This window comes from Pipra filicauda, unplaced genomic scaffold (assembly GCF_003945595.2).
Source record: "Pipra filicauda isolate LSUMZ 115617 unplaced genomic scaffold, ASM394559v2 scaffold169_size1572857_pilon, whole genome shotgun sequence".
Taxonomy (NCBI): Eukaryota; Metazoa; Chordata; class Aves; order Passeriformes; family Pipridae; genus Pipra; species Pipra filicauda.
Genome location: NW_024104206.1, coordinates 966,890 through 994,173, shown reverse-complemented (window position 1 = coordinate 994,173; position 27,284 = coordinate 966,890). Strand labels below are relative to the sequence as shown.

The 27,284-nt window shown below is 37.2% G+C and overlaps 1 protein-coding gene across 1 annotated transcript in view; it reads left to right on the top strand.

The window, feature by feature from the left end:
• Positions 1-27,284, top strand: part of DHX15 (DEAH-box helicase 15) — a 44,809-nt gene that overhangs the window by 7,557 nt on the left and 9,968 nt on the right. Inside the window, exons 3-11 of the mRNA XM_027713755.2 lie at positions 2,870-3,063; positions 4,144-4,303; positions 4,688-4,906; positions 15,445-15,612; positions 19,476-19,562; positions 21,104-21,253; positions 21,406-21,514; positions 22,611-22,802; positions 25,946-26,068. Coding sequence (XP_027569556.1) covers positions 2,870-3,063; positions 4,144-4,303; positions 4,688-4,906; positions 15,445-15,612; positions 19,476-19,562; positions 21,104-21,253; positions 21,406-21,514; positions 22,611-22,802; positions 25,946-26,068 — 1,402 coding nt within the window. The remainder of the gene's footprint in view (positions 1-2,869; positions 3,064-4,143; positions 4,304-4,687; positions 4,907-15,444; positions 15,613-19,475; positions 19,563-21,103; positions 21,254-21,405; positions 21,515-22,610; positions 22,803-25,945; positions 26,069-27,284) is intronic.

Sequence of the window (27,284 nt, the reverse complement as noted above, 5' to 3'; positions counted from 1 at the left end):
ATGCATCTTACTGTCATGTCATTCCAAAGGTATAAAGGTTTTCCTGAATTATCCTGCTACTTTAACCCTTGCTTTCTGAAAGGACTTAAGAAACCTAAGACATCTTTCCTAAAAGTGGAATTTAAGCTCCCAAAAGTGCATGAGCTGTCTTGAAAGCTTCCCTGCTTCCTCTGAATTCTCTCTGTGAGCTGGCAGATACATTTTGAAACAATTGAGAGTGTCTCTATAGGAGGAACATATCACTGCCACTTAATGAAAACCTTATTTTGCATGTGAGTGTCACATCCTTTTTGTTATCGAGTGTTGTCTCAAAACTCGTTGGGATGGGGGTTTCTTCTCCTTAGATTCATTGATCAGAGCAAGCTAAATAATGTTCTGTGGTTAGGAAACACTCTAATGCTCAAACTTGCTGGTGTACATGAGTTGTTAATGACAATTTCACACCAATAAAAACAAGCATAATTTGAAAAATAACTATTTCCAAAATTACTATCTTTCCTTCCATGGTGGTAGTAGAAGGCTATATAGTAGTAGATAATCTTCTTGATAGTGAGCTGCTGCCTGTCAAGTCCCTTCCCTGATTATTATCTGCACCACTGCTATGAAAATAGGCTGGAAAAGTTGGGCTAGTTCAGCCTGGCAGAGAGAAGGCTCTGGGGAGGCCTCATGGTCTTTCCATACCTGGAGGGAGTTTGAAGAAAACATGGAGAGTAATTTTTTACATGGACAAATATGCATAAGACATGGTGAAATTAGTTTTAAACTGAAAGAGGGGAGGTTTGGATTTGATGTTATGAGGGAATTCTTCATTGTGAGGGTGATGAGATGCTGGAACAGGTTGCCTGGAAAAGTTGTGAATGCCTTAGCCCTGGAAGTGTTCAAGGCCAGGTTGGATGGGGCTTTGAGCAACCTGGTCTGGTGGGTGGCATCCCTGCCCATGACAGAAGGGTTGGAACCAGATCATGTTTAAGGTCCTTCCAACCCAAACGGTTCTGTGATTATATGCACATTTTCCTTTAATCTTGTAGAGAGCACCCAGGCTTGGAAGTGCTTGGCTTAGACAACGGAAACAACAGAAGATGAAACTTTTCTCACTTGAAAGTTATATTTTAAAATCTCTCTTAATTGAGAAGGTCCTTGTGGTTAAATGATGCTCACTAAAGCTGGTCATCATGCTTTTGATATTGGTAAAATGACTTTTTTTTTTTTAGGGAAAGTCGAGGGTTTTGGTAATTGTATAGGTTTTTTGTGTCAGTGGCATTGAGTCTACTGTACATTAGGTTTCATAAGAACTGGATGATATGAAGTGCTCAGGATATTTCCAGACACGTCTGAAAGTACAAAATGCAGTATGGCACAGTCCTTTTTCCCAGTATTTGTATGTCTTTGAAAGCTGGACAGGGAAAGTATTTGGGTGGTTGTCTAAATCAGCTTAGCACAGTGAAGTCTGTGTAGCCCTTTTCTTTCATTTGACACCAGTGCTGAAGGTTTTGCTGTTTACTGGAAAACCACTTTTAAATTGCTTTTATTTCATTCTGCAGTGACCTGACAGACCTGCTTGTTTAAAACTTATTTCTAGTCTTGCTCTGTTTAAAGTCAAGAAGCTTCACCTAATATGCTTAAAGTTGAGCTGTTACTAGTGACTTGGGAAGCAAACTGCTTTCTCTACACTGCATATTAAAGGAGCCATGTATATGTCACATGGGTTTTACATTACTGCTGTTAGTGTTCAAGAACTGCTATTATTTTTAGTTTTGAATAGGGTTTTCAGAAATTTGAGTTGTTCACAGCAGTCTAATAGTCTCCTGCCATATTTTGTTTCTCTTTGCTTTATTTTTCCTGTGTTTGTAGTGGAAGTATATTCTTCATTTAAAAAAGTCATTAGAACACACTTCTCTGCTTTTGGGTATATTTTGGCGTTCACTTATGTCCATTTTGCTGTGAAAATACAATATTTGAGAAAAAAGTTTCCTCATTCAAATTATACTGCTTTTCCTGTTACTCCTCATTGGTACAATGTATAAGTGCTATGTTTTCTTTTCCTCTGTGAGCTTTTAAGAGAACTTGAAAAGTAATTGCTAAGAAGGAGTGGATTCTTCTTGTTTGTAGGCTTGGAACTAGTAGTGTCTGGAGATATCTTCTCATAAAGTGTCATGCTAAGAACATGTTGAGAATATTCTGTCTTCAACAAACTGTTACTGACCTTAGGAGTTCTTCTGAATAAAACTTCTTGCTGTGGATGATTCTTACAGAAAACTGCTGACTGACAAATAAAACAAGTGCTAATATAGGAAGGAAAGCATAGGAGTTTCATATCCGGTTGATGAAATTTCAAAAGAACAATAATTAACCTAATGACTATAATTATTTGTTCATTTTATTTTTCGTGCCTCCTGGGTTAGACAATTTTTATATATCACTAAAACCGTTATTTTTGTTAAAATATATTAATAAGCATTATGTTTTAAAGACACAAAACATGGTTTGCTTACTGTAAAACTTTAACAACAAACCGTACTATGGATCTCAATTTTTGAGTGTGTTAGCTTTAATTTTGGATGCTTTGGAGCATGTTGGCTGCTGCTAAGTGTCTGTATTAGGTACCAATCTATCAGTGCTTAAATGTACTGTGAACCCATGTGTTTCCCTGATGACTTCAAAGATAGCTATGCACATGTTTAATGTGAGTGGGCTTTATTTAGTGACATTAGGTCAAACTAATTAGTCTGTCTGCTCTCCTACTTGCATCTTTTTGTGCACGCAGTTGGCATCTCCATGGAGTTCTAACCAACTCTTGATCCTGTACAAAGGTTGCGGATTATATCTGGCCATCTGAAGTGTGTTTAGAACTGAATTTTGTTCTTGACAGATCCCGCAGTGGTGTGTTGACTACATGCGCTCGTTACCTGGCCCGAAGAGGGGAGTGGCGTGTACCCAGCCCAGGCGAGTGGCCGCCATGAGCGTGGCACAGCGGGTTGCTGATGAGATGGATGTCATGCTGGGGCAGGAGGTCGGTTACTCCATTCGATTTGAAGATTGCAGTAGTGCAAAAACCATTTTGAAGTAAGTATGGCAACTCTCAGGTAAAGCTATAACATTATACTCGGAGGTGAGAGGATTGCAGGGTAGTGAAAGGTGTGAGCAAAGGTATGAAAGGAGTAATAAGGGAGTGAGTCTATGAATAGGTACTTTCTGTGTGAGTGGGGAAGAGAGCCTGGAACCCATAGCATGAGCTGAGAGAAACCTGAGGTGTGAGGCTTGAGTAGAGTTGGAAACTATTAATTCCTTCTAAAGAAATCACTGCACTCTATGGAAATTAATTTTGAATGATCCAAAAAGAAGGTGATCTGAAGAAGCATTTTATAATTAAGGTGCTATTCAGAATAAAGCCCTTCAGCATGCAGTTTCTCTTTGTTATTATACATTCAGTTGTTTGTCTGTGGTGTCTTCTACTCAGGGTACTTCTGGTGAAGTTCAGTAGTTTATTTCAGTAAGGAGAACTATCCAGAGTGTCAAAACTGGCTGTGGGACACATAATCCATAGCATTTTAGTTATCGACTGCTCTAGATTCCTGTGCTGTGTCGCTGGAACCAGGTGCACTTAATATGTCATTTGCAGTTTACATTCAAAATGCTCACTTAGAAGCACCACATAGTGTAGTTCAAGGATTAATGCTTTTTCTATAAAAGAGGTATTCACTTTTGTTATACAGGTAGTTGAAGGGTAGAGAATAAAGTTAATGTGTAAAAAGAAATTAAACTGAGACAGAAAAGCAAAAAGTGAATGGATGATCTGCAAACAGAAAAGAGTAGCAACTCTTGCAGAAGCAGTATTTCTAGGATTTCAGAGGATGTTTTCCTCCTTTTCCTGTCTCTGATTGTAGGTGTGGAAGTCTGCCAGTAATAGTCTATGAACTAGTTATAAATGTTCCTGAAGTTTGTTTCCTCCTCTTTTTTTTAAGTTTTCCCCCCTTAATCCCAGATTTCACTTATACTCTAAAGTAATTTCTGTTTGAAATCTTAAAATGGCCTTGTTACCTTGTTGGAAATAGTTTACTGATGTTTCTGCTTTTAATTTGTGAGGATTCTGTATCAGACTTACTAAACAAAATGCACATTGAAGTTGTTTCTCTTTGTGTTCAGATATATGACTGACGGTATGTTACTTCGTGAAGCAATGAACGATCCTTTGCTGGAGCGCTATGGTGTTATAATTCTTGATGAGGCCCATGAGAGAACACTGGCTACGGATATCTTGATGGGAGTTCTGAAGGAAGTTGTAAGACAAAGATCTGATTTGAAGGTCAGTAATGATGAAGTCCAAAAGCATCTCCTTTCTAGTTTCAGGCATATTAAATAAAGTATCTGTGTGCTTACCATTAGCTGATTTTTATAATCGTTTTTTGATCTATGATAATCTACATTGGAAGGATAACCTTAGGAAATTCATAATGTGGTTTGTATTGAAGTTACTACGAACAATGTAATTGTAGCTTAACCTTATGTATTGGACTAAGAATTTTTTTGGACCTTTGTAACAAGGGTGCTGTATTCAGGTAATAAAAACATGCTTAATAGTTGATTACTTTCTTACAATTACATATTGCACATGTAACATTTCTCAAATTCTTGTTAACCTCTTGAATAACTTTTTTTTTTTTTTTTTTTTGGTCCTCCAAACCTACAGGTTATAGTTATGAGTGCTACTTTAGATGCTGGCAAGTTTCAGATCTATTTTGATAACTGTCCTCTTCTAACTATCCCGGGTCGCACCCATCCCGTGGAGATATTCTATACTCCAGAACCAGAAAGGGACTACCTTGAGGCTGCCATTCGAACAGTGATCCAAATTCACATGTGTGAAGAAGAAGAGGGAGATCTGTTACTCTTTCTTACTGGACAAGAGGTACTTTCTTCCCATTTTTATCCATTGTTCTATACAATAACTCTTTTAAGTGTCTTGCGTAGACTGAGATTTTTAGTTTCCTTTTGTAGTTTATCATTTAAATGACCTGAGATATTTTCCCCTGCCATACACTCTGGGTCCTTTGACATTGTACATGTCTGTAATATACATATGCTATGCCAGCCCTCTCTAAAATGAAAATTCCCCTTAACTCATGTACTTCAGAAACCTGTAGTGTGATCCCAAGGTTTGTGCTGATGTGAACTCAGAACTTCTGGGGACCTGACAGCATCTTTGGCTTTTACTGAAAAGGTAGTTCTCTGCACTTCTGGATGTGTATTGTACAACTTACCTGAAGAATAACTCTTTGGTTCTGCTACTTAGCTATCGGTATAAGTTTTAATAAGAATGCTTAGGTTTTGTTTTTGTTTTTTTTTATTAATAGCTTTGAGTATTAGGCTGTAGACTTTATGTACCACAAATTCAGGGAGTTATGTCTCAGAAATAGACTTGGTGCCTTGCAAAAGAGGATTGTATAAAAGCACTTAAGCTAAGCTACATCAGGAAATGAGAATTTTTTGACCATCTTAAATACTTTACTTGAAATGAACTGGGGTATTTTTTTAATCCTACTCTGTTGCTTTGAAGCTCTTTTGAGTATCTTAATTAGTAGACTGAGATGGAGAAGAGGTAAAAAACCCATATGAAAAGTTTGCATTATGAAAGTTTGCTGGACTTTGTCAACATAAAGTTTGTTTTAAGCAGGGAAAGAAAGGCAGCTAGCAAAAATCTTTTTCCAACTCATTCTCTTTTCAAAGGATGTGGTACAATTCAGTGTCTTTCATCTAACCATACACAGTTTTAACTATGCCAAGGGAGGAAAGTGGTACAAATAACTTGTGATGCTAGAGGTATCCAGGCTTCTTGAGTAGGTTTGTCAGATATAAAGATGTGTTGCCTCTTAAGACATTTGATTAAAGTATCTTCTGGCAGATCATCTCCTCCCTTGAAAAAACAAGGCAATGGTGGTCCCTGTAAAAGCAAATACTCTGGCCTATAAATTTGTCCTTCTTTGGATTATTGCTGAGTTAAAGTACAGGTAGGGAAACTGTTCAACAGTTGTGGTTTTTGAAGTCTACCTGCTTGGTTTTAGCTTGAATTTGTAGTTCAGACTAGTCAGGCAAGTAAATGTGTGAATTAATGAAACAGCTGTTGCAAATGGGTGGATGAATCAGTGGCAACAGAAAGGAACACTGCTGACCAGCTGTTTCAGCAGATTTTGTTTTCTTACCAGGATGCTGAATCAGGCTGGTCTTTAACCTTTCATGAGGCACAAATACTTGTCCTTCTGATTTATAAATTATGTCCTTGCTGCATCACTTGCTGTGTATTACTCTCAATAACCTGTTGCAACAATTGCAGCCTGGCTCCACACTGAACTGGGCTAGTACCTGCCCGTGCTACAGACTTACTCTGTTGTTTTGTATGAACAGGTTCTTTGATTTCCACTGAGTTAATCTGCAGGACACAATGTATTATAAACAAATGTTAAATAAAATTCTGCACATAGTACATGCTCATATATATATATATATATATAATTATGCATAAATATATTGACCATGTTGTATCACTGAATCACTTAAAACTTGCATTGATAAGATACCATCCTCTGCTCTGGAGTCTACAGTTCTGCAGTCCACATTTCAGTCGATGGTACTGTCCAGGGGCGCTGGAGTTGGCTCTGCCTCAGGCTACTCTGAATTTAGGTGGTTAGCATGAAATTGAAGTCTGGTTTAACTTCTGTAGAGAAACTTTGAAGTGTTTTAACCATTTTGATTAATGACATTTTGGGGCCTCTGCTGAGCTTCACAGAAGTCTGCAGATGTGTCACTGTTGAATCTGAAGTGATGGGACCTACTGTACTCTCAAGAACTGGGAAGTGTGCTCTAGGTACCATTACCACTCTATGCTTTGGGTTCAGGAGGCTCAGTAGCTGGAAATTTATTTATGCTAGGCAGAAATGCTGTATAGTTATTTTGGATTCTTGAAAACAACATGAACAGAGTAAAAGATCTGTGTTGTCATGCCCAAAAAATTAAAAGAAGCTTAAATACATTTGGAAACTAAAGGAATCTTAATTGTATAGGCCTGTTACTGGATGAAGATAAAATTGTTGTTAATGGTGCAGAAATAAGTATTCAATAAAAACTTCCTGAATCCTGAAAGGGGGAAAAGTATGTGATTATGTTGCATGAATTGCTTTTCAGTCCATTAATAACAAAAGAGGATGTTTAAACCCCAAATTTATTAGGAATAAACATTTTGAAACAGGACTTGTCCTACAGTCCCTCTATGGAAGAAAGCTGTTCATCTTAAAACCAGATGAGAAAACACCCTGGTCTATCAGGAAGATTCCAGAATATGGAAATAATGTTCATGTTTCATGCCAATATTCAAAAAATGTATAACCTGGGTAGCTGTAAGCTAGGTTGTCTGATGTCAGTCACAGGCAAAATTGGACACTCTGACACGGATTTCTGTTCGCAAGGGAAAAGAGTAATTACATTTCAGTCAACATGTCTTTCTTAGACAATAGGTGTTGTCAAACTTGTTCTCAGTCATTGAGATTACAAATTTGGTAGTCTAGTTGTGTAGATACACATTTAAGGTTGACTTCGAGTGTCTCAAGGCTGGCTCACCTGCAGATCTGAGAGGCAGCTGGTTTATTGTCTGCTGGAGTTCTGCTAAAACACTATTAGATTTTATGCTCCATTAAGATCAGTAATCTGGGAGTAGCTGTAACATCCTTACAGACAAAACTTGTGGAATGGGGGTGGCAGAAATAATGACACAGAAACTGTATATATATGTCTTACATGTTTTGTTAACATAGCCACTTACAAATGCCAGTTGTGTTCTCTGTCACTCTGATGCCCTTTTCGTTATAAAGCCAAATGCATCATTACACATTTAGGGAGGAGAATCCAGGCTGCATCTGGAGACTTGAAATACAGACCAGCAGTGTTGTTTTTGATGGTAGATAAATATAGTGAAAAATGTTGCTGCAAAGTTCAGTGTTCTAGAAAGGCTTAAAGTGGTTTTGATAAAATTGATGTTGGCATAGGAGAGAGTTGCAAAACATTTTTGATGTTTTGATAGAAAGTTTTGTAATTAAAGGGGTTTATTTTATAGGCACAAATTTTTTTTATCACAGTAAGACTGGTTAAACTGTGGAACTGAAAGAAAATGGAGGATTTCTTACAAGGAAATTGAAGTCAAAATTGACAACTCTTTTAGTCTCAGTGGTAGTGACTGGGTGAGGTTAAGCCAGTCTGTGTACTAGGCTTAACGAGTTGTCTTGTTTAGCCTCACATAGAAAGTATTGAATTGGGTAGCATAAACTGAAAGAAGAGTAATAATACTAATTTTGTTCAAGTGCTAATGGGAGGAAGATTTTTTGCTCTTCGTTCATTTGAGATGATGTCATATATTTCAAAAGATCCTGAATATAGGCATTGTGCTGAGGCAAGCTCAGTGTTGACTTGACAGAGCAGTTGTAGTTATGGTCAAGTGTTGGCTTTTTCCATGTATTACTTTTTTTGTCTGAGTGCATAACTTTACATAGTTTTGTTTCTCTAAATTTGTGTTCAGAGATCTCTCCCAAAGTGATGCAGCTCTTGGTGCCAGTTCTTTTTACTGCTGTGTCCTCGTTTTAGCTTGTAGCAGTCTGCTTTCATTCCCAGAGGAAGAAAGGAAAATTAGGGATGTTCCGTGCAGGTTTAAGGACACAGAAGGCATTTCTAGAAGGTTCATGGCATCCAAGCCAGCTGTGTCTAGCTGTGCCCTGCCTGTGATAGAAGTCAAAAGAGAAGGGGGTGTCTGCCAGATACTTCTGGTTTGTGAAATAATTTTTGTCTATGCATTTGTTTCCCTTGCATACTCATTTTACACAAGGTAAAATTGCCTTACACTTTTTAGGCATCAGTTTCCTTCAGGGTTTTACAGTTATGTCTCCTTGACTCATTTATCCAGGATGAAGCTAAATCTAACTCTGCGTAGTGTAGCAGCTGATGTGCTGTTTAAAAGAGCTTATAGTATGTTTTGATTGGAGCAGTCTTGAAGTTTTGCTTATCCCATGAGATTCTTTAAGTGTACCAAATAGAGGGTCAGCTGAAAAAAGGGTTTCTGAAATAATGTTACCAAGGACCATGTTTGCAACATCACTGAATTCTGTTTTGCATGCCAAATACGTGAATTGTTCCATTAACTCTGCTTAAAATGGCATCACTAGTAACCATCTCTTTGTACAAACGGTTTTTGTAAAGATGAGAAGTTAAGATCTAAAGATGAAGTGGAGACTGACGAGCAAGTTAACTGGCTGTTTGTGTGTACTGCTTTGGCCTGTGAGCCAGAATGAATGCCAGCACTCAAGAGCTTTGGCTCAGGATAATTCACAGTCCGTCATTCGGTAACTGCTGTTTTATTATCAGTGTGATTTGAAGCCTCCCCTGTGGCACCACTGTTGAGTCTTGCACACAAACAAAACGGAAGGAAATTCAGGTTATTGGATTGTTACCTTTGCAAGAATAATGTAACTCAGTAACTTAAGGCCACAGAGATGTTCAAAAGACTGGGAAATGCTGAGAGAACTGGGCTTTTTTGGCCTTGAGAAAAGAAGGCTTGGGGGAGGCTTATCACCATGAGCCAGTATTTAAAGGATGGCTACAATGTAGATGGAGACACTGTTTTTACAAAGAGTCACATGGAAAGTTGAGGGGTAATGAATAAAACTTACTCCTAAGGAGCTTGTGATTAGACACAAGAGGAAAATTTTTCACAATGAGAATAATCAGGCACTGGAATAATCTCAAAGGGGAGATGGTGGATTCCACAACATTGGTCACATGGGATTTGGCTGCATAGGGTTCTGAGCCATATTGTGTAGGCTGTGCTTTTGCCAAGTGTGGCGGTTTAACATCAGCTGGGAATTAACCTCCAAATAAGCCACTCCCCTTCCCTCCTAGCCCCTGTCTAATGCAGGAGGGACAAAGGCGGAGACTGTGGGTTGAGATATACTGAAAGCAAACAGCAATGAAATAAGAAACAGTAAAAGCAACAGTATTAATAACAAAAGCATGAAAAGGAGAAGATGCTTTACACACAAAAGATGTTCACCACCTCGACTCAGTAACATGTGGCTGTCAAGAGGAAAAGAAGATGGGGGACCTTCCTGTGGTGGCTATGCCTGAGACAAAGACGACATGGAGGACACTCTGCAGCTGGTGCTTCCCGAGGCTGAGACAACATAACAGTGACAGACAAACCCCCAAAAAGCTGGATCATCCATGTTGTACCACCCGCTTTTCTGGACCACTGGGCTTGGGCTCGCCACCCCTCTGTTCCTGGATGGCTCTCCTGGGCTGGGCTCAGGCTCACTGCTGCTGCATTCCCAGACTGCACCACTTGCCTCACTGCTGCTTTTTGGAGCCACATCCTTGCTGCGTTTACCACTTTTCTCAGAGCTGTATCCCAGCTGCATTGACTTCCTGGAGCTGCATTATCCAAGGAACAGGAAGGAATGGGCGATAGAGGGACAGAGTCCGAAGCACTGGTCGGTGAGAGCCGGCAGCATTGCCGCAACTCGCAGCTTCCCCAAGGAAGAGAGGGAACAAAATGGTGCACTTTGGGGTGTACTTGCCTTTTTCTTTCCCCTGAAACCATACCCCCCTTCCCCCTTTCCTGCTATGACATGGGTGGTATGGAATAGCAACCCAGGCATGCCCACATGGCTCTAAGCTCCACCCCCTGTGGGCAAACCTAGGACACCCAGGAGAGGTTGGATCACATCATCTTGAGGTCCCTTCCAACCTCACGTTCTGTGATTCTGTGAACTACACTGCTGCTTGTCCTTCTAGTTTCTTTTTATGTTTGTGTTTAGGGTTTTTTTACTACCATTCAATGGAACTAATAAGAATCATGTATTTTTTTCAGTGCAGACTTGTCTCTTATAGATGTGATGAATTAATAATATATGCAACTGCTCCTGTAATTTTTTCTGTTATTCCTGCTAATGGTCAAGTATATTGCTGTCCCTATCTGGAGGATGTCATAATGGAATATAAGCAGCAATCCTGACATTCTAAGAGTTCAGGACTTCTTTTGTCAACAGGTTTCAAACTCAAGAATTTCCTTCTGGTCTGGTAGACTGTTGCGTTTTTAGCTGCACAGAAGCACAGCTTTAGTGAGAGGAATAAAAATTAGTTCATCCAAGGGTTGAGTTTGTTGGGGTTTTTTGGGTTTGGTTTTTTTGGTTGGTTGGTTTTTTTGGTTTGGTTTGGTTTTTTTTTGGCATTAGCCATCAGCTTTCCTTTTCTTTGAAAAGTAGGTTAAGATGGAGTAAAATTCCTGTCAGATTCAGGAGGCATAATTAACCTATTTACTGTTATGTGAAAATATAGATGGCTGCAGTTCTGTTTGTAATAAAGTGGAAGAAAACTGCACACTCTGTTCTTTGTTTTCTAAACAAGACACTGCTAAGCACTGATTCCTATCCAGACTTTGGCCTTGCTGAGATCAGGAAAGTTCACACACAAATGGAAGTTCACGTTAAAATCCTGAAGCTTTTTGGTGTCTTGGAATTACTTTCTGATACTTGAGCTCCTGAATGGAATCAACCTAATTGGATGGGTTTTCTAAATATTGCCTGTTGTCCACCAGTTGTTTGGAAACAAAGCAGCCTGCTCAGGTTTTTTTCTAGAACCAGTCTTCTTAATGACATGATTTTTTTGGCAGGACCACTATGTGAATTAGCTTAAATTTGATTTAATAATAGTCACCTAATAAAATTATTTTCCTGGTTCCAGCTTTTTCTCTTTTGTAACCTGTTTCAGTTTAGCTGTAGGCGCAAAATACAAATCGTTGACTCTCATTTGAATGTTGAGATCACTTTGTTTTTCCTGGTTGAAAAATATTCACCACCCCATTACCTTCTTGATCACTAGTATATCTACAAAAAGAAATATTTTCTCTTTGCTGATTTTTTTCTGTCTCTGGAGCTTTTCCAAGGAAAATCACTTAGGCTGTTGATGGTATGGAAAAATGTTGAGAAGTCCATGTTAGTATTCAGAATGTGCTATTGTGGAGTTCTTAACTGCTGCTTAATTCTAGTTTCCATAGCACTTCAGCTAAATTGTAGTTATTGTCTGTATACTGTACATTTATTTTGATTGGATCAACAAGAAGTTTTTGGAAGTTTTAAAGTACTTAAGACTATCAGGACAATTCTGATGACTAGGTGTTGTGAAGTATAGATGTGTGTGTTGTGGCACTTGCAGCTTGAGATAAATGAGCATTTTAGCTAGCAGTGTAACCTTTCCCCTTTTTGTGGTCTGTTTGCTGTTTACCTTGTGGTAGTCAGCTCTTTTTAGAATGAGTGCATCGATGGACATTTTCATTGGCTACAATTTTACTGAGAAGATTAGTCCTAAGAAATCTTTTTTGTGAGGAACTAGGATCAAGTTCAATTGAGTATCTTCAGTATTAACTAAGCCTCACACTTTGTGCATTTTAGGCCTGCTTTCTTTGATTAACTGTGAAACAGGTCTTTGGGCTGATGTACTGGTCAGTCATGGGTCTAAATGTGGGTTCTTTGATCCTGTGTCTGTTCCTGCTTCCCATACCCTGGTACCCACTATCTCAGGTAGTCAGTGGGATAGTCAGGACTTTGAGGAGCTTTTCAGGCATAATCTAAATGCAAGGCATGTTCACTCTACCTTCCTGTTCTTCCACCTGAGAAGAAAAATTTCCTCTTCTGTGCATGTTGATGGAATAATCCCTCTTCAAGGAAGGGATTTTGTAGTGGATTTGTTCGGAGTAGATAGTGTGCAGATATTTAAAGGTATGTGGTGGGGTTTTGAGGGTTTCTTCGTTTGATTTTTTTTTTTTGTTCCTTTTTTTTTTTGTTTTGCCTTTTTTTTAAAAAAAGCTTTTCATACTTGAGTTAGTTGGGACCATTGAATTAGACTTGCTGAATCTTCAGAGGATTAAATTTAGAATTGTACCTTCAACTATATGTCTCATATCTCTGGATTTAAATGTCTTCATGTGATCCTAACAAATCTTTAACACCTAAAAGAATCCTTAACACTTTCAGACTATTCTTACCACACATATTCCTTCTAGACTGTGTGCTCTGGGATACCAGTTTTGGTCATCATCTGGGTGGTTCTGGTTACAGTCAGATTCATAGAATATCCTGAATTGGAAGGGACCCACTAGGGTCATCAAAGTCCAGCTCCTGGCCCTGCACAGGACAGCCCCAGGGATCACACCCTGTGCCAACCTTGTCCAAATGTTTCTTGGACTGACAGGTTTGTTGCTGTGACCACTTCCAAGTAAATATACTGATAGTACATATACTGAAGTAGATACACTGGTTTATGTCAGTGGTAAATAAAAGGAAACTATTCTTCTTTTTTAAAATTAAGACTACTGCTATTAAAGAATTCTGTTTTACTGTCTTTAGATGAGTGGCAGTGGCTCTTGGTGACTTGCATCCTTCTTGCAAATCTGTAGAGACTAATGGCTGTATTTGTCATCTCTATGTCGAAGTATTTTAATGAATCCTGATTTAGGGGATACTTTGAAACTACATTGGGAAACTCTAGGGAGAAACAGTACTTTTATCTCTTCTGACAGATGATCAGTGGCTCTGAACACACGTGTCCTGTAGAGTGTAGTGCTTTCATTTATCACTGCTTGCGTATATTTTACTGTCTCTTAAGAATATACCTGTCCTGGAGTCTCTAGTCATTACTGTTGAAGATGAAGCATCCTGTCCAGCATCACAGCTTTCACGATTACACAGTATAATCTGCTCAAATTCCACAAGTAGTGTAGTGACCCTCAGACCAGGAACTAAGGTCTGTGCTCTATTTTTGTTTGTATTAAATATTTAACTCCCTTTTCACTGGGAGGCTATTGCTGAACTTAAAAAGGGAGTTTATCAGGAGAACACTGGGTACTGACACCTGTATAATGAAATTCATTCTCTGTTAGTAAACCAGTAATGGACATTGCAGCTCAGTTTCTGGTATACCCCTTGCCTTTTATGAAGATGTGTTGGATTTGTTGGCAAAGTGCATCTTTTAAACGAAAAGGTTTTTGGTAAATATCTGCAATTCATTCAAATTGGGAAGGCAATGCCAGAAATCATTAGGCTTACTCTTAAAAGGGCTCTTGGATACCAGAGAGGAAGAGCCTGCATTTTGCCATGCTTACGTTAATTATATATACTGACCAATACAGAACAAGTATTGTCCGTGCTCTAAAACTTACTCAATGCAGTCGTGTTGAAAACTTAAATGTCTCTTTAAGAATAAGTGAAAGACCCAGATTTGGTGCAGATCTGTCTGAATTTATGGTTTTTAAAAAGGAGACTGCTTTTGCTTTTCAAATTACAGTTTGAAGCAGTAATTTTACAGAGCCTTTAGATTACCATTTCCACGTATTTGCTTTAGGGTCTTAAACATCACCTTCAGGCTAGTGAATTAGTTGTGATAAGGGAGGTCTCCCCTCTTTTCTCATAGTATGTTGTAGCCATTTCTTTGCTTTTGCCTACTATTGCTTCTTGTCATGATAACTTTATTCTCCTATCAGTAGTTCAGCTGGAAGATCAACAGTTGGTCACTGTGTCTCTTAGTTGTACTAGTGGGGGCTCTGTTGTGATTTTTAAGTTGAAGCTAATGAATGGTGTTATTCATTAACCTGAATTTCTGTGCACTTCAATTTTCATTAAATCTTGCCATAATTATAGGTCACCTAGCTGGCTTAAATATAGTTGTTTTAAAACTAAATGGAGTTATAAATGATTGGGCTGTGGTGAACTGTTCTGGATGGTAAGCAGAAAATAGGCTAGAAAATACTAAGGTAAAAAAAGGCATGAAAAATCTTTAATCTTCAGGGTATTTCACTGTCTTTTCTTAAGCTTAGATGGGATTTCAGTTAATTTTAAAGTAAAATCTGAAGTGCAGAATTGAGAGGTTTGGTTTTGAGCATCCATGTTTATACTGTAAAGGTGTTTGTTCTCATTAGGTACAATGAAGCAAATCTTCCACATAATTGCATTAGTGATACGTGACATTAAAGCTTAATTGGCTTATTTTAAATATCTTGCACATCAATTTTTTTCAGATTGTGAAAATTGAAAAGGTCATGAGTGCAGTTTGATATTCCAGGGTGAGAGATTTCAATTTTAGTACAATTTGTAGAAATTTAATTAGGAAACATGACTAAAAGAAAAAGGATGTTGAATACAAATTAGGTTGTTCATTAGAGTATAGAAGCTGAAACATCTTGAAGTATTGTGGAAATTTGATTGCACATTCAGTGAGCACCTTGAAAGATTTTTTTTAAGTAGAAGTTATTGTAATTGTTCTTCACAGTGTACACTTAATCTAATTGTCATAGACACTCTAAAATAAAATGCACTTCCTTTTTCATGGACTTCTCTTTTAAACAATATTTTTGTTTTGTAGGAGATTGATGAAGCCTGCAAGAGGATAAAACGAGAAATTGATGATTTAGGTCCTGAAGTTGGTGACATCAAAATCATTCCATTGTATTCCACCCTTCCTCCACAGCAACAGCAAAGGATATTTGAACCTCCCCCACCAAAAAAACAAAATGGAGCAATAGGAAGAAAGGTAAATACTATGCTGTTTCAGTATTCTGTTCTGTAAGTATCTGCTCACAGATGTGTGGGCAATGAAATAAGAGTTTCAACTGCTTTAGATATAGTTGAACAGCAACAAGTAGAAGTTTTTATCACATTAGAATTTTTAGATAACTTGGAATTTGTTTCTCAGTGCAAATCAAAGTTCTGTCTTCCATCTATATAAGGCCAGGATGTTGTAGTAACAGTTTGATTAATGTTCCTGTGAGAAATATGATTTATGTGGAGGGATGGGATTTTTTCCATAGGTAATTATTTTGAGACGTGCTCTTTTTTTTAAACAAAATGGAACTTCTCTTCAGGGGAGGTAGTTGGGCAGGTTTTCTCTGTTTCTTAAGGTTTTTGAGAAAGGTGCAAGTTACAAGAAGTATGTTGAAGTTAGAGGTTTGTGTTTTCTGTAGTAGTAAATGAGGAATTGAGGTTCTTTCATTGGGCAAAATGGATTGAGAAACTGAAAAACTTGAAATGGCACAGTGAATGTTCTTCATAAAATTAATATGTCAGTGCTCACATAATGCACATTAGAAGCTATGTGGTTGTTTTGCTAAAACTGAACACTGGGAAGGAGTTGTACTAGAGCTTCCTGAAATTAAACAAATGCTCTATGAAACCAGCAATCACAAAGCTAAGATTTTGAAGGTGCATGCTGAATCATACCAGGTGCTCTAGGCAGGGTTTCTTCCTTGATTGTTTGGTTTTTTTGTGCAATAGAATGCATGTAGAATACTAGTGACAACTTTCTAGTGTTCTGGAAGAGTAAATCACTTAATAAACTTAGTGAAATTGTCTTCGTTTTCCTGTTGAAGTTGACTGCAGGAAGCATTCAGTCTGAAATCACGAAACTAATGCTGCATCAAGATTGTATTAGTAAATGACTTGAATGAATGAAATTGCTCTTAAGTAACGAACAAGTGGTGGCTGTGTATTTCATTAAATTTTCATTCATATTTAAAATTGTGCCCTTCAAGATAGGCAGTTTTTGGTTTTCTGCATAAGAGGATAACAAGTGCAGAGTGTAGCTTTTGTTATGTTGAACTGTCAGAGCCAGTACCAGTCTCTGAGAGGAAGACACTCTTGGTGTAGCAGCTATTTCACTACAAGAAAAATTGTTACACCCAAAGGGTACCAACTGTAGACACAATAAATAGGCAGCAGACTCAGACCTATGAATTTACTTTTCCTCTTTGCCTGCTTTGGCTGAAATGTTCTGGCTTCCATGTTTTAGTTTTTATCTTCATAACAAATCTAGCTATCAGTGAAAGTGTGTCTGTGTTGTAAATTTGTTAAAATGTTGGTTTAGTTTCAGTTGGTTTTGGTGATCAAGATCTGTAAAGAAAAACCATGTGTTGCTGTGCCTCCGTATCTTAAAACCAGTCTCCTCTGGGAGTCAAACTTAGGTTTTAGAACTGCTGAAGAGAGAGCTAGCAGGTGGTGTGTATTGTTTCAAAGGCTCTGATGGTCATAAAAATGTAAGTGAAGTGCTTGCAGTGTCTCCTGAGCTTTAACTTTGTGAAAGGAAAGATACTGGAAGTTTTGTGGCATCTTGCAGTAGCCGTGATGGTAACAGCTAGTAGTGACACAGCTTGATAACTTAGCACTTTTTTTTGTTCCTCTTTGGGCTAGGAAAAAGCAGCTATTATTGTGAGAAAGCTTAATATTAGAGATAAAAACTCACAGTTAATCAGAGTATTTAATTGATACTGTGGAGGAATATGAAGATGACTTAACAAAGAACGTTTCTATTCTTATCCCATGTTAAAGGCTCCCTGTCTTATCCCTTCTTTTCAAACTGTTCTAGTTTGTTTCAGCAGTCTTAAGCATTGCTGCTTAATACATATGCAATATAGATGTATTTTTAGATGTAGATGCTATATCTATTTTAATATTGAAAATAAGGTGTTTAAATTTGTCTCAGTAACTGCAAAACTGCAGCTAAAGCTATTTAGGTACAATTTATTATTTTATGTAGTTTAGTGCTAATTTCAGTTGTTTGATTTCCAGGTAACTTTGTACTTGGATTTAGGCTTGAAAGTTGTGGTGTAATTTCATCACTTTTTTTTTTTCTTTTTTTTGAATTCCTTGTGTTTTTACATTAATGAATTTTAGTTTTTTTAAGCGGTTACATTTACAAATAATATCTGTACATAGAACAAAATCCACTGTGTAAATAACTTTTTTCATTCTACCTTTGGAAACTTCGTATGATTCAAGTATAAATTAAGTAAATTCAGGTACAAGTTAAATTGCTGTACCTTTTTGGACTAAGCATACTAACAAGTGTTGAGTTCTTGGTATTGAAGTGTCCTAATAGAAGTCAGTGATTAAAAGCAGGACCAAAATCTTTTGTCACTTCTCTGTAATTGGTGTTTGAAGATTTTGGATATGGACAGTTCTGTACGTTAGCAGATACAGAAAAACCTGGAACCTTTTAGATGAGGTATATTCTGTAACAGCAAGTTGAATGTGGATTGACTGGCCTTTTAACGTGGAAGTGTCAGTTTAATTTGCATATTTATGGCTTGCAAATCTTTTATGAAAATATATTGCAATTTTGCACTGAACTGCATTTATGTTTGCGGCCTTTATTTCTTTATCTGTCTCCGTAATATGTGCAGGTTACATGAGAATGAAATGTGTACAGGATTTTTTTTGTTTGTTTGAGGAATTCTAAGTAGCACATTGTTTCAGGGTGAAACACCGTAATTGCAAATTGACAGTGTTTTTTCCACCAAAGTATTGCTTCCAATATGTCGTAGTATTTGGGCAAGCTTAAACCTTAAGTCTACTTAAGAAGAGACAAGCTGAGTGTAATAAGTAGCTGACTGGCAAAATGATCAGCCAGTGGGAAGGAAAATCAGTGGGATTATCAGTCTAGTCCAGCCACTGGCTTCATTGTAATACTGAACAGAGTGTTTGGGGCCTCTCCAGTTGTAATTGCTCAACTGAAAACAGCGATGACAAAATGCTCTGAAATTAAGACATGAAAGGTAAGTAGTTTTGATGAAGTGCCGAACAAGTTTTGGGTCTTTTCTGAGATAGCTGATTAAATGTGCTAATAATGAGATTCAGTGTAGTTACTGTTGGGATGAGAGCTAATGGTATCTATAGACTGTTACACTGCATCTCTGGACACAAAATTTAAATGGTGGCAAAATTAAGCCTCAGAACTCTGGTATCGCCTTTAATTTTTGCACAAGACTTAGCCTTCAGAAAGTTTATAGAAATTTAAGAATGTAACATTAAAGATCTGTAACAGTGTTTGAACATCTGGAGGCAGAAAAAGACAAAGTTAAAATTAAATACACATTGTTCAGGATTTTAGCTGGATTGTATTGATAACTGCTTTATTGCAAATCAAATAAAAGAAAGTACTGTGGTGGTACTGTATATAACCTCTGATTTAATATTATTTAACCAGTTTGTACTGTTCAGGCTTTCAAAAAAGGTAAAAAGCTGCAATTAACAGATGATGTTAAAGGGATCCAGTGTAATTTGTCATTTTGTACCTGACAAGTGAGAAAAATTTTGAATAGCAGTTTCATAAGTAAAATTTTTGCTCTTCTGTTTCTTTTTCTCAAAATTAACATTTGTTATGTTGTTAATAGACTCATAGGGGAGCAAAAAGAGTGGACAAAATTTGCTCTTTTCACTAGAAGTTCATTGGGTTGATTTCAGATCATCCTGTGAAAGTGTTAAAGTGCAGCTCTGGTCATTACTGGTGCAGTGAAGGAAAGTTTGCTGAAAATTGTTTGTGAAGAGACAAAATCAGAACTCTTCATGTTCACAATGCAGTAGCTTCATTTAATTGTTTGGTTTTTTGGGTTTTCTTGACAGGTGGTTGTGTCCACTAACATTGCTGAGACATCATTAACAATAGATGGTGTTGTGTTTGTGATTGATCCTGGCTTTGCAAAACAGAAGGTAAATGCTATTCTGTCTTCTCTTTCTTTATAGTAGGAAAGATGCTGGAATCTGGTTTGCTCAGGTAGCTGTTCCCTTTGTAGACACCAGGTCTTTTTTCCATTTGAAATCTTAAACTTGGTTGTTGAGTTTTTGTTTTATTTTTAGCTTGCAGGTTTGCATTTAGTCTGCAAATTTTAGATAGAAGAATTTTATTTTAAAAAATAAAAAGAAACGTGAGAACTTAGAATTGGGCCTGGAATGTGGATTTTCTAAATACTTTAGGATGGTTGGTTTTGTACTTTGTGTCTATGCTTGGGAATGCTCAAGTAAAACTAAGAAATTGTATGAAAATAAATTAAAACTGGTGCTAGAAGCCTCCTCTTCTTTTAAGTCACTCCAATAGAAAACTCCAGCACTAAAATAAGAAGAAAGAAATGATACATACTGTTTTATATCAGTATTTATCATGTCCTGTTGCAGCCCTGAAGATTGTAATCGAGCTCGTACTGTGATTCTTGGAACATCATAGGATGTTGAGAGGAACGGAAGTAGTTTTCCTGTAGTCAACCCAATAACTAAAGAAAGAATAAAATGCATATCATAATCATAATTTAGTTTTTTCATTAACTGTAACTTTCTTTACAACTTGGTTTCTTAGACTTTTTAACACCAATACACACTGTCAGCCTTTTAAACTTTGGCAAAATGTGGCAGACATACAGCAGAATGTGAGTACGGTAACAGTGCATCTTCATGCACAAGTTTCCATCACCATTTAGGCTGAGGTTTTTTCACAGGTAGTTCTTATACCAGAAGAATACCTTCTGTAGAAAGAACTAAAGTTTTTGTACAGATTTTATACTTACACCAGAAAGGTGTTAAAACAGGAACCAAGAACATCTTCAGCTGAAACTACTGTCTGATACTGCCTTTTTTTACAGTATATTCCTTTCCATGAGCCCTATTGACTTGGCAGGGCTGCTGTTTTATCTATGACTGCAGTGGAAATTTTACAGTAAATTCCAGCACGTATTTTTTACTGTGGCAGTCTGCATGTAGCCTTGAAATAGTTTTGTTTTGTCATCAGCCTCATTTTTACTGTTCTGTTCAACCTTAATGTTAGATTTTTCTGATCTCTAGAACATGATTATTCAACCTCATAATTACATCAAGACAACTTTTTTTATGGAATTTTTTGAGCAACATGATTGTTTAGCACTCTATAGAACAAATTGGACGTGTTCCTTTTGCCATGAAAATCTTAACCTAAAAATACACACACTTAAGGAGAACAGGGAGGCTGGCAGGAGTTGCTGTTAACAGATGAATAAAAAATGCTGTTCTCTAGACAGTTGTATTTGAAGCTCTCTGTCACTGATCCAGAGCATTTTGTAGCAAGTTTTTTTTCTCCTTTCAGATATATACAACTTGTGATTTCCTAGTCAGAAGCTGTGCTTGACAATACATTTAAAGCAGTCTTTAGTTTTTCAGATAGTTGTCTTATCCATGACCTGTTTATTCTTTTCCTTCTTTCCTGCTCTGCTTCCACTTTCAAATAGGTGTACAACCCTCGTATCAGAGTGGAGTCTCTGCTGGTGACTGCGATCAGTAAAGCTTCTGCTCAGCAGCGAGCTGGCCGTGCTGGCCGTACTCGACCAGGCAAGTGCTTCAGGCTCTACACAGAGAAGGCTTACAAAACTGAAATGCAGGTAAGGTTACTTCTTGTAGATTATAAGCACACCTGATTCAGGTAGTTGAGTGCCATGCTGTTAAACAAAATCAGAATTTGAATGCTTCTGGACTATAAAGGGTTTGGAAGAACAAGCGTTTTGAATTGTCTTTTTTTTCCCCTCCCCCCCAGGACAACACATACCCTGAAATTTTGAGATCTAACTTAGGATCTGTAGTATTACAGCTCAAGAAGCTTGGTATAGATGATTTGGTGCACTTTGATTTTATGGATCCTCCAGGTATCTATTTCCATCTTTCCAATCTTTATTTTTGTGACTATTTTATATAATGACAACATGGAATAAATTCTTTTACCTTTTCTTTTTTTTTTTTTTTTTTTAATTGTAGTCTGTAAGGAATGTCGTTTGTTTATCCTGAAATTTAGTGCTCTGTGTCATATTAAAACAAGCTTTTTGTATTTCTGTCTGTGTAAAAGCTTTTAATGGAACCAAGGAATCTACTGAATGCCCCTTGCCTGTAGAGAATAAGAGAAAATTATGGGCATTAGAAAGTCTATTATTTGAAATTCTTTTACTTATCACCTTGATTACACATTCTAATTGTGTAAAATTGGCTAGTGTTGTTAAAGCTGAGTACATGATTTTGGCTCAAACTATAAAGTTATTGTGTATCTTCTTTCTAAGTGTTAAATGTTCATATATGCTTCCAAAATAACTGGTTTATATTGCTAATTAAAAATGTAGATCAGCCATATATAAATATGTTAGCTAGTTGTTTTTTCCCCCCCTCAAATAAAAATATAACATAGTCTGTAAGCTTTTAAGTAGTTGTGTTTTTCTAGAATTCTAGAAGTTCTGTAAATTCTATAATTGAATACTTGAATTTCTTTCTGTTTTATTTTGTGGGTTAATACAGACTCTGTATGAGAAAGGCAGGATTAAGAGAACATTCTTGCTGGCTTCGTGAAAGACTGTAGATACCTAAAGATGACATGGCTGAGATTTTAGGGCTGTATTGATCTGTTTGGTATGGAACAAGGGAAAGGGTATCTGCTGGGAGAGGAAGTGATATTACTATGATACTGAGTATATCACAATGCCACTGCTGTCTGAATTTTGAAAAGCAGTAATCTCCAAATATTTAAAGCTTGTGATTAAAGCTTTTTTAAATGAATTTTGTTTCCTCCCCCGTACCCGTATTCATTCGCACCTGGGTGTGTGTTACTGAATTTGGTAGCAGTTTTGTGTTTGGATGCTAGTGAATGGAGAACAAAAAAACCAAAAAGATAGCTTATAATAGTCTGTGCTTCCTCATTTTTTGCTGATTCAGAGCAGTTTGGTTAATGTGCCTACTTACATACTTTTTTTCTTTCAGCTCCTGAAACTCTGATGAGAGCCTTAGAGCTTTTAAATTACCTGGCTGCTTTAAATGATGATGGAGACTTGACTGAATTGGGATCCATGATGGCTGAATTTCCACTGGACCCACAGCTGGCTAAAATGGTTATTGCAAGCTGTGACTACAACTGTTCTAATGAGGTCCTATCTATTACTGCCATGTTGTCAGGTAATAGCAGGAAAAGAGATACTAAACAAAATGCAGATCTTCAGTTTGGGGGAAATTTGAGTTTTCCACATAAAAAAAATCATGTATTTCTAATAAAATTAGAATTGTTTTTTAAAACTTCATATATGGGTTCAGTCATTATAGATTTATGTAAAGATCTTGAACCTAATCAGTAGTAATGTTAAGAAATTAAGACACATAAAATGGCTAAAGAGTTTGCTCCTAATATCAGTTAAAAGTGTATATATTTGAGTTGTTGGGTGGGGGGAGGGAATCAGGGTAATGGAACAGAAATTTCTACTCAGGCTCATTGACAGGATCAGAAATGTCAGTTCAGCCGCTTAGTTTAAGGCAGTGACATCTGTTACGTATTGTGCATCCTTCTGCACTGTGATAGATCTCAGTATTCCCAAAGGGATTACAGTCTAATTTATATTAAACCACAAGCTTGTACATGAAGTACACTTTTCAGTCATTAAGTGGCAAAACTGGAGAACAGTCATTACTTTTAAAGGGAAAAAAGAAACTTGGGGCGAGGATGTATCTTTATAAGAATTGACTTAAGTGCACAGCTGTACTTTGCTGCTGTGTCACATGAATAGCTCTGTGTCAGAGCAGAGCTGCTTGCTGAGAGAGCTTGATGGGGAGGAAAATGTTACCACACAAATTTGTTTTTAAGTTCCCGGTTACATAGAACTGATGTTGATTTATGGTTATAGGTCATAGGACAAGCAACAAATGGGGATGTTCTTACTCCTAAGTACTCTTTTGTCTTTGGGGTGTGCTACTTTACCAGTGCTCTCCACAGCACAGGTGTGCTGCTGACATACTTAACTTGGTTGGATAGAGAAAAAAAACCATTTTGACTAAGTGTAAAATCTGTTGCTTCAGTTTAGTCTTACAGTATATATATATGAAAGTTTTTAAGAACAAGATAAAATGTTTGTTGCAGAGTTATGATTGTTCAGACTCAGAGCAGATGGGCAGGGCAGAATCATAATATTTTTTTTAATTAAATGGTAGGCTTAATTGCGGAGGTGGTGGTAGGTTGGTGCCTGTCTTTCTCTTCCCTTCTGCCAATATCTACTACAGAACAAGTCAGTCTAATATTTTTGTCAATGGCCTTCAACTGATTTGCCTTACTCCTCTTCCAGTTTACCTTTTCCCAGGTCATGATAGTGCCTTTTTTTGTTTTAAGGCACAATTAATATAATGATTAATAAGTGGGGGAGGGAATAAAAAATGGATTGAAGATGGTTAATGTGCGTGTTATAACTAACATACTGCTCTTAAAGAAACCCCTCACGTAATCCTGGTATTTGTGAGGACTATTTCCCAAAGCAAGCACTTTTTTTATAAACCAGCAGCATGATTATATGTTTTGGTGCCTAAAGTCCTCATAAAGATTGTCAGGCTTTGGATAGTAATCCATGTATTAAGTTTGGACTGAATGGGAAACTAGGTACCAGAAAGGGAGCAAAAATAGCACTGAATAAATGAGCAGATCAAATGATTGTACTTCATTTTATAAGAGCTTTGGTGTCTTGCTGTGGTATGGAAAGTGCTATTACTTATTCAAAACAGTTAAGACAGTGATAGAATAATTTGGATTTTGCTTTTATTAATCTGAGTTTGAAATTAAAATTATATTATCTCTTTTTTCAAATGCAGGACCCACTATTCAGGGTGTTTATTTCACACCTGCATTTCCATTGTCTTTAATGCATTGGTCTTTGTTGATTTGTTACCATGTGATTCACTATTGCAGTGTGTATTTTTTTTCTCAAGTTCCGTCCAGTATTCAGCTCACATATTTAGTGCTTTGGGGCTTTTATGCAAATTTAAGAATAAAATAAAATAAAACCACATAACACCCCACAAAAAAGCCCTCATCTGATAGATCATATGCAAAGAGGTGTTCTCATGAGATTGCTGGGCTTCAGTTATGCGAAAGCTAATGTAGTCTCAAAGAGATGGAAATAGATAGAGGATTTGTAACATCTTAGCATTAATTTTATTGAAATTTAACCTCTTAAAAATTACATCTACTTTAAACACAACTGATTTTTTTTACGCTGTAGATCTCTGTAAAGTGAATCACAGAATGGGTAGGGTTGGAAGGGATCACAGTGGGTCACCTGGTCCAACCTCCCTGCTCCAACAGACCTCTTTTATAAGTACTTTCAAGATCTCCTGAATTAGTATCAATCTTACAAACTTACTAGAATGTTGACAGACCATGAATTAGGTTGGCTGCAATGCTATTTGTGGTCTTTGCTAGTCTGTATTTGGAAAGGAGGTGGAAAAACATGATTTTTGGACTCAAGTCAGACTGAGTCAGATGTGTTTAAGAGAATAAAATAATAGGAGAAAGCTCATCATGTTGCATTTTTTTAATATGTTTTTTATTTGAAGTAGTGCCAAAGGACAGTTTAACCTTCCACCACTACCGCTACCATCACAACCTTTAGACTTATTAATACCTTCATTCACATGTTTCTGTATACCAGTGCTGATAACAATACCATCTGGGAAGAGACTTGACTAGTGTGTTCTGGCTAGTAGCAGACCTTTGATAATTCAAACTCATGTTTGTTTAGACTGTACTGTGCAGTACAGTTTCAGAACTATCTTCTTTACTCTGTCTGTAGGGGCTTTCTGAAAAAGCAATTTGCAGTTAAAGTGTTTTATTCCATGGGGTACTAGCTCCTGGTAGAGCTATCAGCACTGGATTTGAACTAAGATCTGTTTAGCCTTCCAGCAGGTAATCTTGATGGCCTTCAGACTAGAGATTTTGATGTACTAGCTCCTGGTAGAGCTATCAGCACTGGATTTGAACTAAGATCTGTTTAGCCTTCCAGCAGGTAATCTTGATGGCCTTCAGACTAGAGATTTTGATGCCTACATATAGTTCTATTAAAATAATCAGGTACTCTGTAGCTTTGAAACCCTCTTGTCTTACAGATGTGGTTAGGTGTTGATGTACCAAATCATGGTAGTAAACAGTCCAAGATGCAGTTGGAGGCCATCCTGCCCTGCCCTATGCTCTGTGAACTGACCTAGCTAGGCCTTGTTCCTCTATCTGTGAATGCGTGACTCATCGATATGGGCGTTTGTGTTGGGCCCATACCAACCTTGTTTAGTCCCACAGTGTTTTGTTCGCCCCACGGAAGCAAAGAAAGCAGCAGATGAAGCCAAGATGAGGTTTGCCCACATAGATGGAGATCATTTGACGTTGCTGAATGTCTACCATGCTTTCAAGCAAAGTAAGTCTGTCTGTTTTGGGAAATTATTTATAATGCTTTGTGCTGTCAGCTTTCGTTCCTGGGTTCCAAGGGCAGTTTGGAAGGCTTGGGCTTGGGTTTTATTATTTAAGTTCTACTTGCCTTTGGGGATCAAACAAAACCAAAAAACTACCCAAGAAATCATGTAATGAACTGATGAGCATGGAGACAAGCCAGGCTTTTAAATCAATGCCGAGTAACCTTGGACAGAAGGAAGCAAGTGTTCCTATAATTAAGAAATATTGGAAGTTTATCTGACATTAATTATAAAAAAATCTGCATAATTGTTTAGTGATTTATCAGGGAAAGCAGTGCAGAAATTGGTGTGAATTCAATGCTGTGAATTTGGAGAAGGATATGTTCCTAGAACCAAAACCTTTTTAATCCTAACTTTTTAATATAGTTAGGAATTCTGTAATAAGGCTTTAGAATAGGTGAGAGGCAAAGGGATGATGCATCAACAAGAAGTAACTTGGAGCCATGCAATACATTTATTTAATTTGTGTCCTTTCTGTGTATGGAATTTAGGGAAAATGTGTGGTCCTCCACAGCATAGCTGAAGGATATTTTAGCAGCTTGAAAAAGATAGGAATGAACAGGTAAAACTAGTTCTCTTAAAAAATGACTACCTAAGTGTCACACTTTTTTTACGTGACTTACGCTGGTGGCCAGTAAAAAGATTACTATTAACTGCCAGCGAGGTTAAATTACATGCTCCAGTTGCATTTTCCTGTAAGCAAACAGAAAAGCAACAGTTTTTACCTTGAGTAGAAACCCTGCAGCTTAGTGCTCCTTTCTGTTTCAGTTTTGATTTAGAAAATTTGTATTGAAACCTTCTAACACTGTCATCATGTGGCAATCCAGAGTAAAAGTCCCAACAAATTTATTCCATGTGTTTAAAACAATAGCTGAGAAACTTTTGTTAAACACCTCTAAATTGGAGATGTGTTGCTTGTGTTTTTCTGTCAGCTTTTTAGTTAACAAGGATCCACGATGTCTTGCAAACATTCTGTGTGGGCATGTTTCTGGAAGCTGCTGCTTTCATACTCTGGTTACTGAGGGGTGGAATTATTTTGGGAATCATCTTTTGTTCAGTTTTGCTTTGAAATTGTGAATTGATTTCTGGAATCAGAAGATAAAATACTGTTACTATTTGTATCTAGAACAATATAAGATATTTATGGGTTATCTATGATGC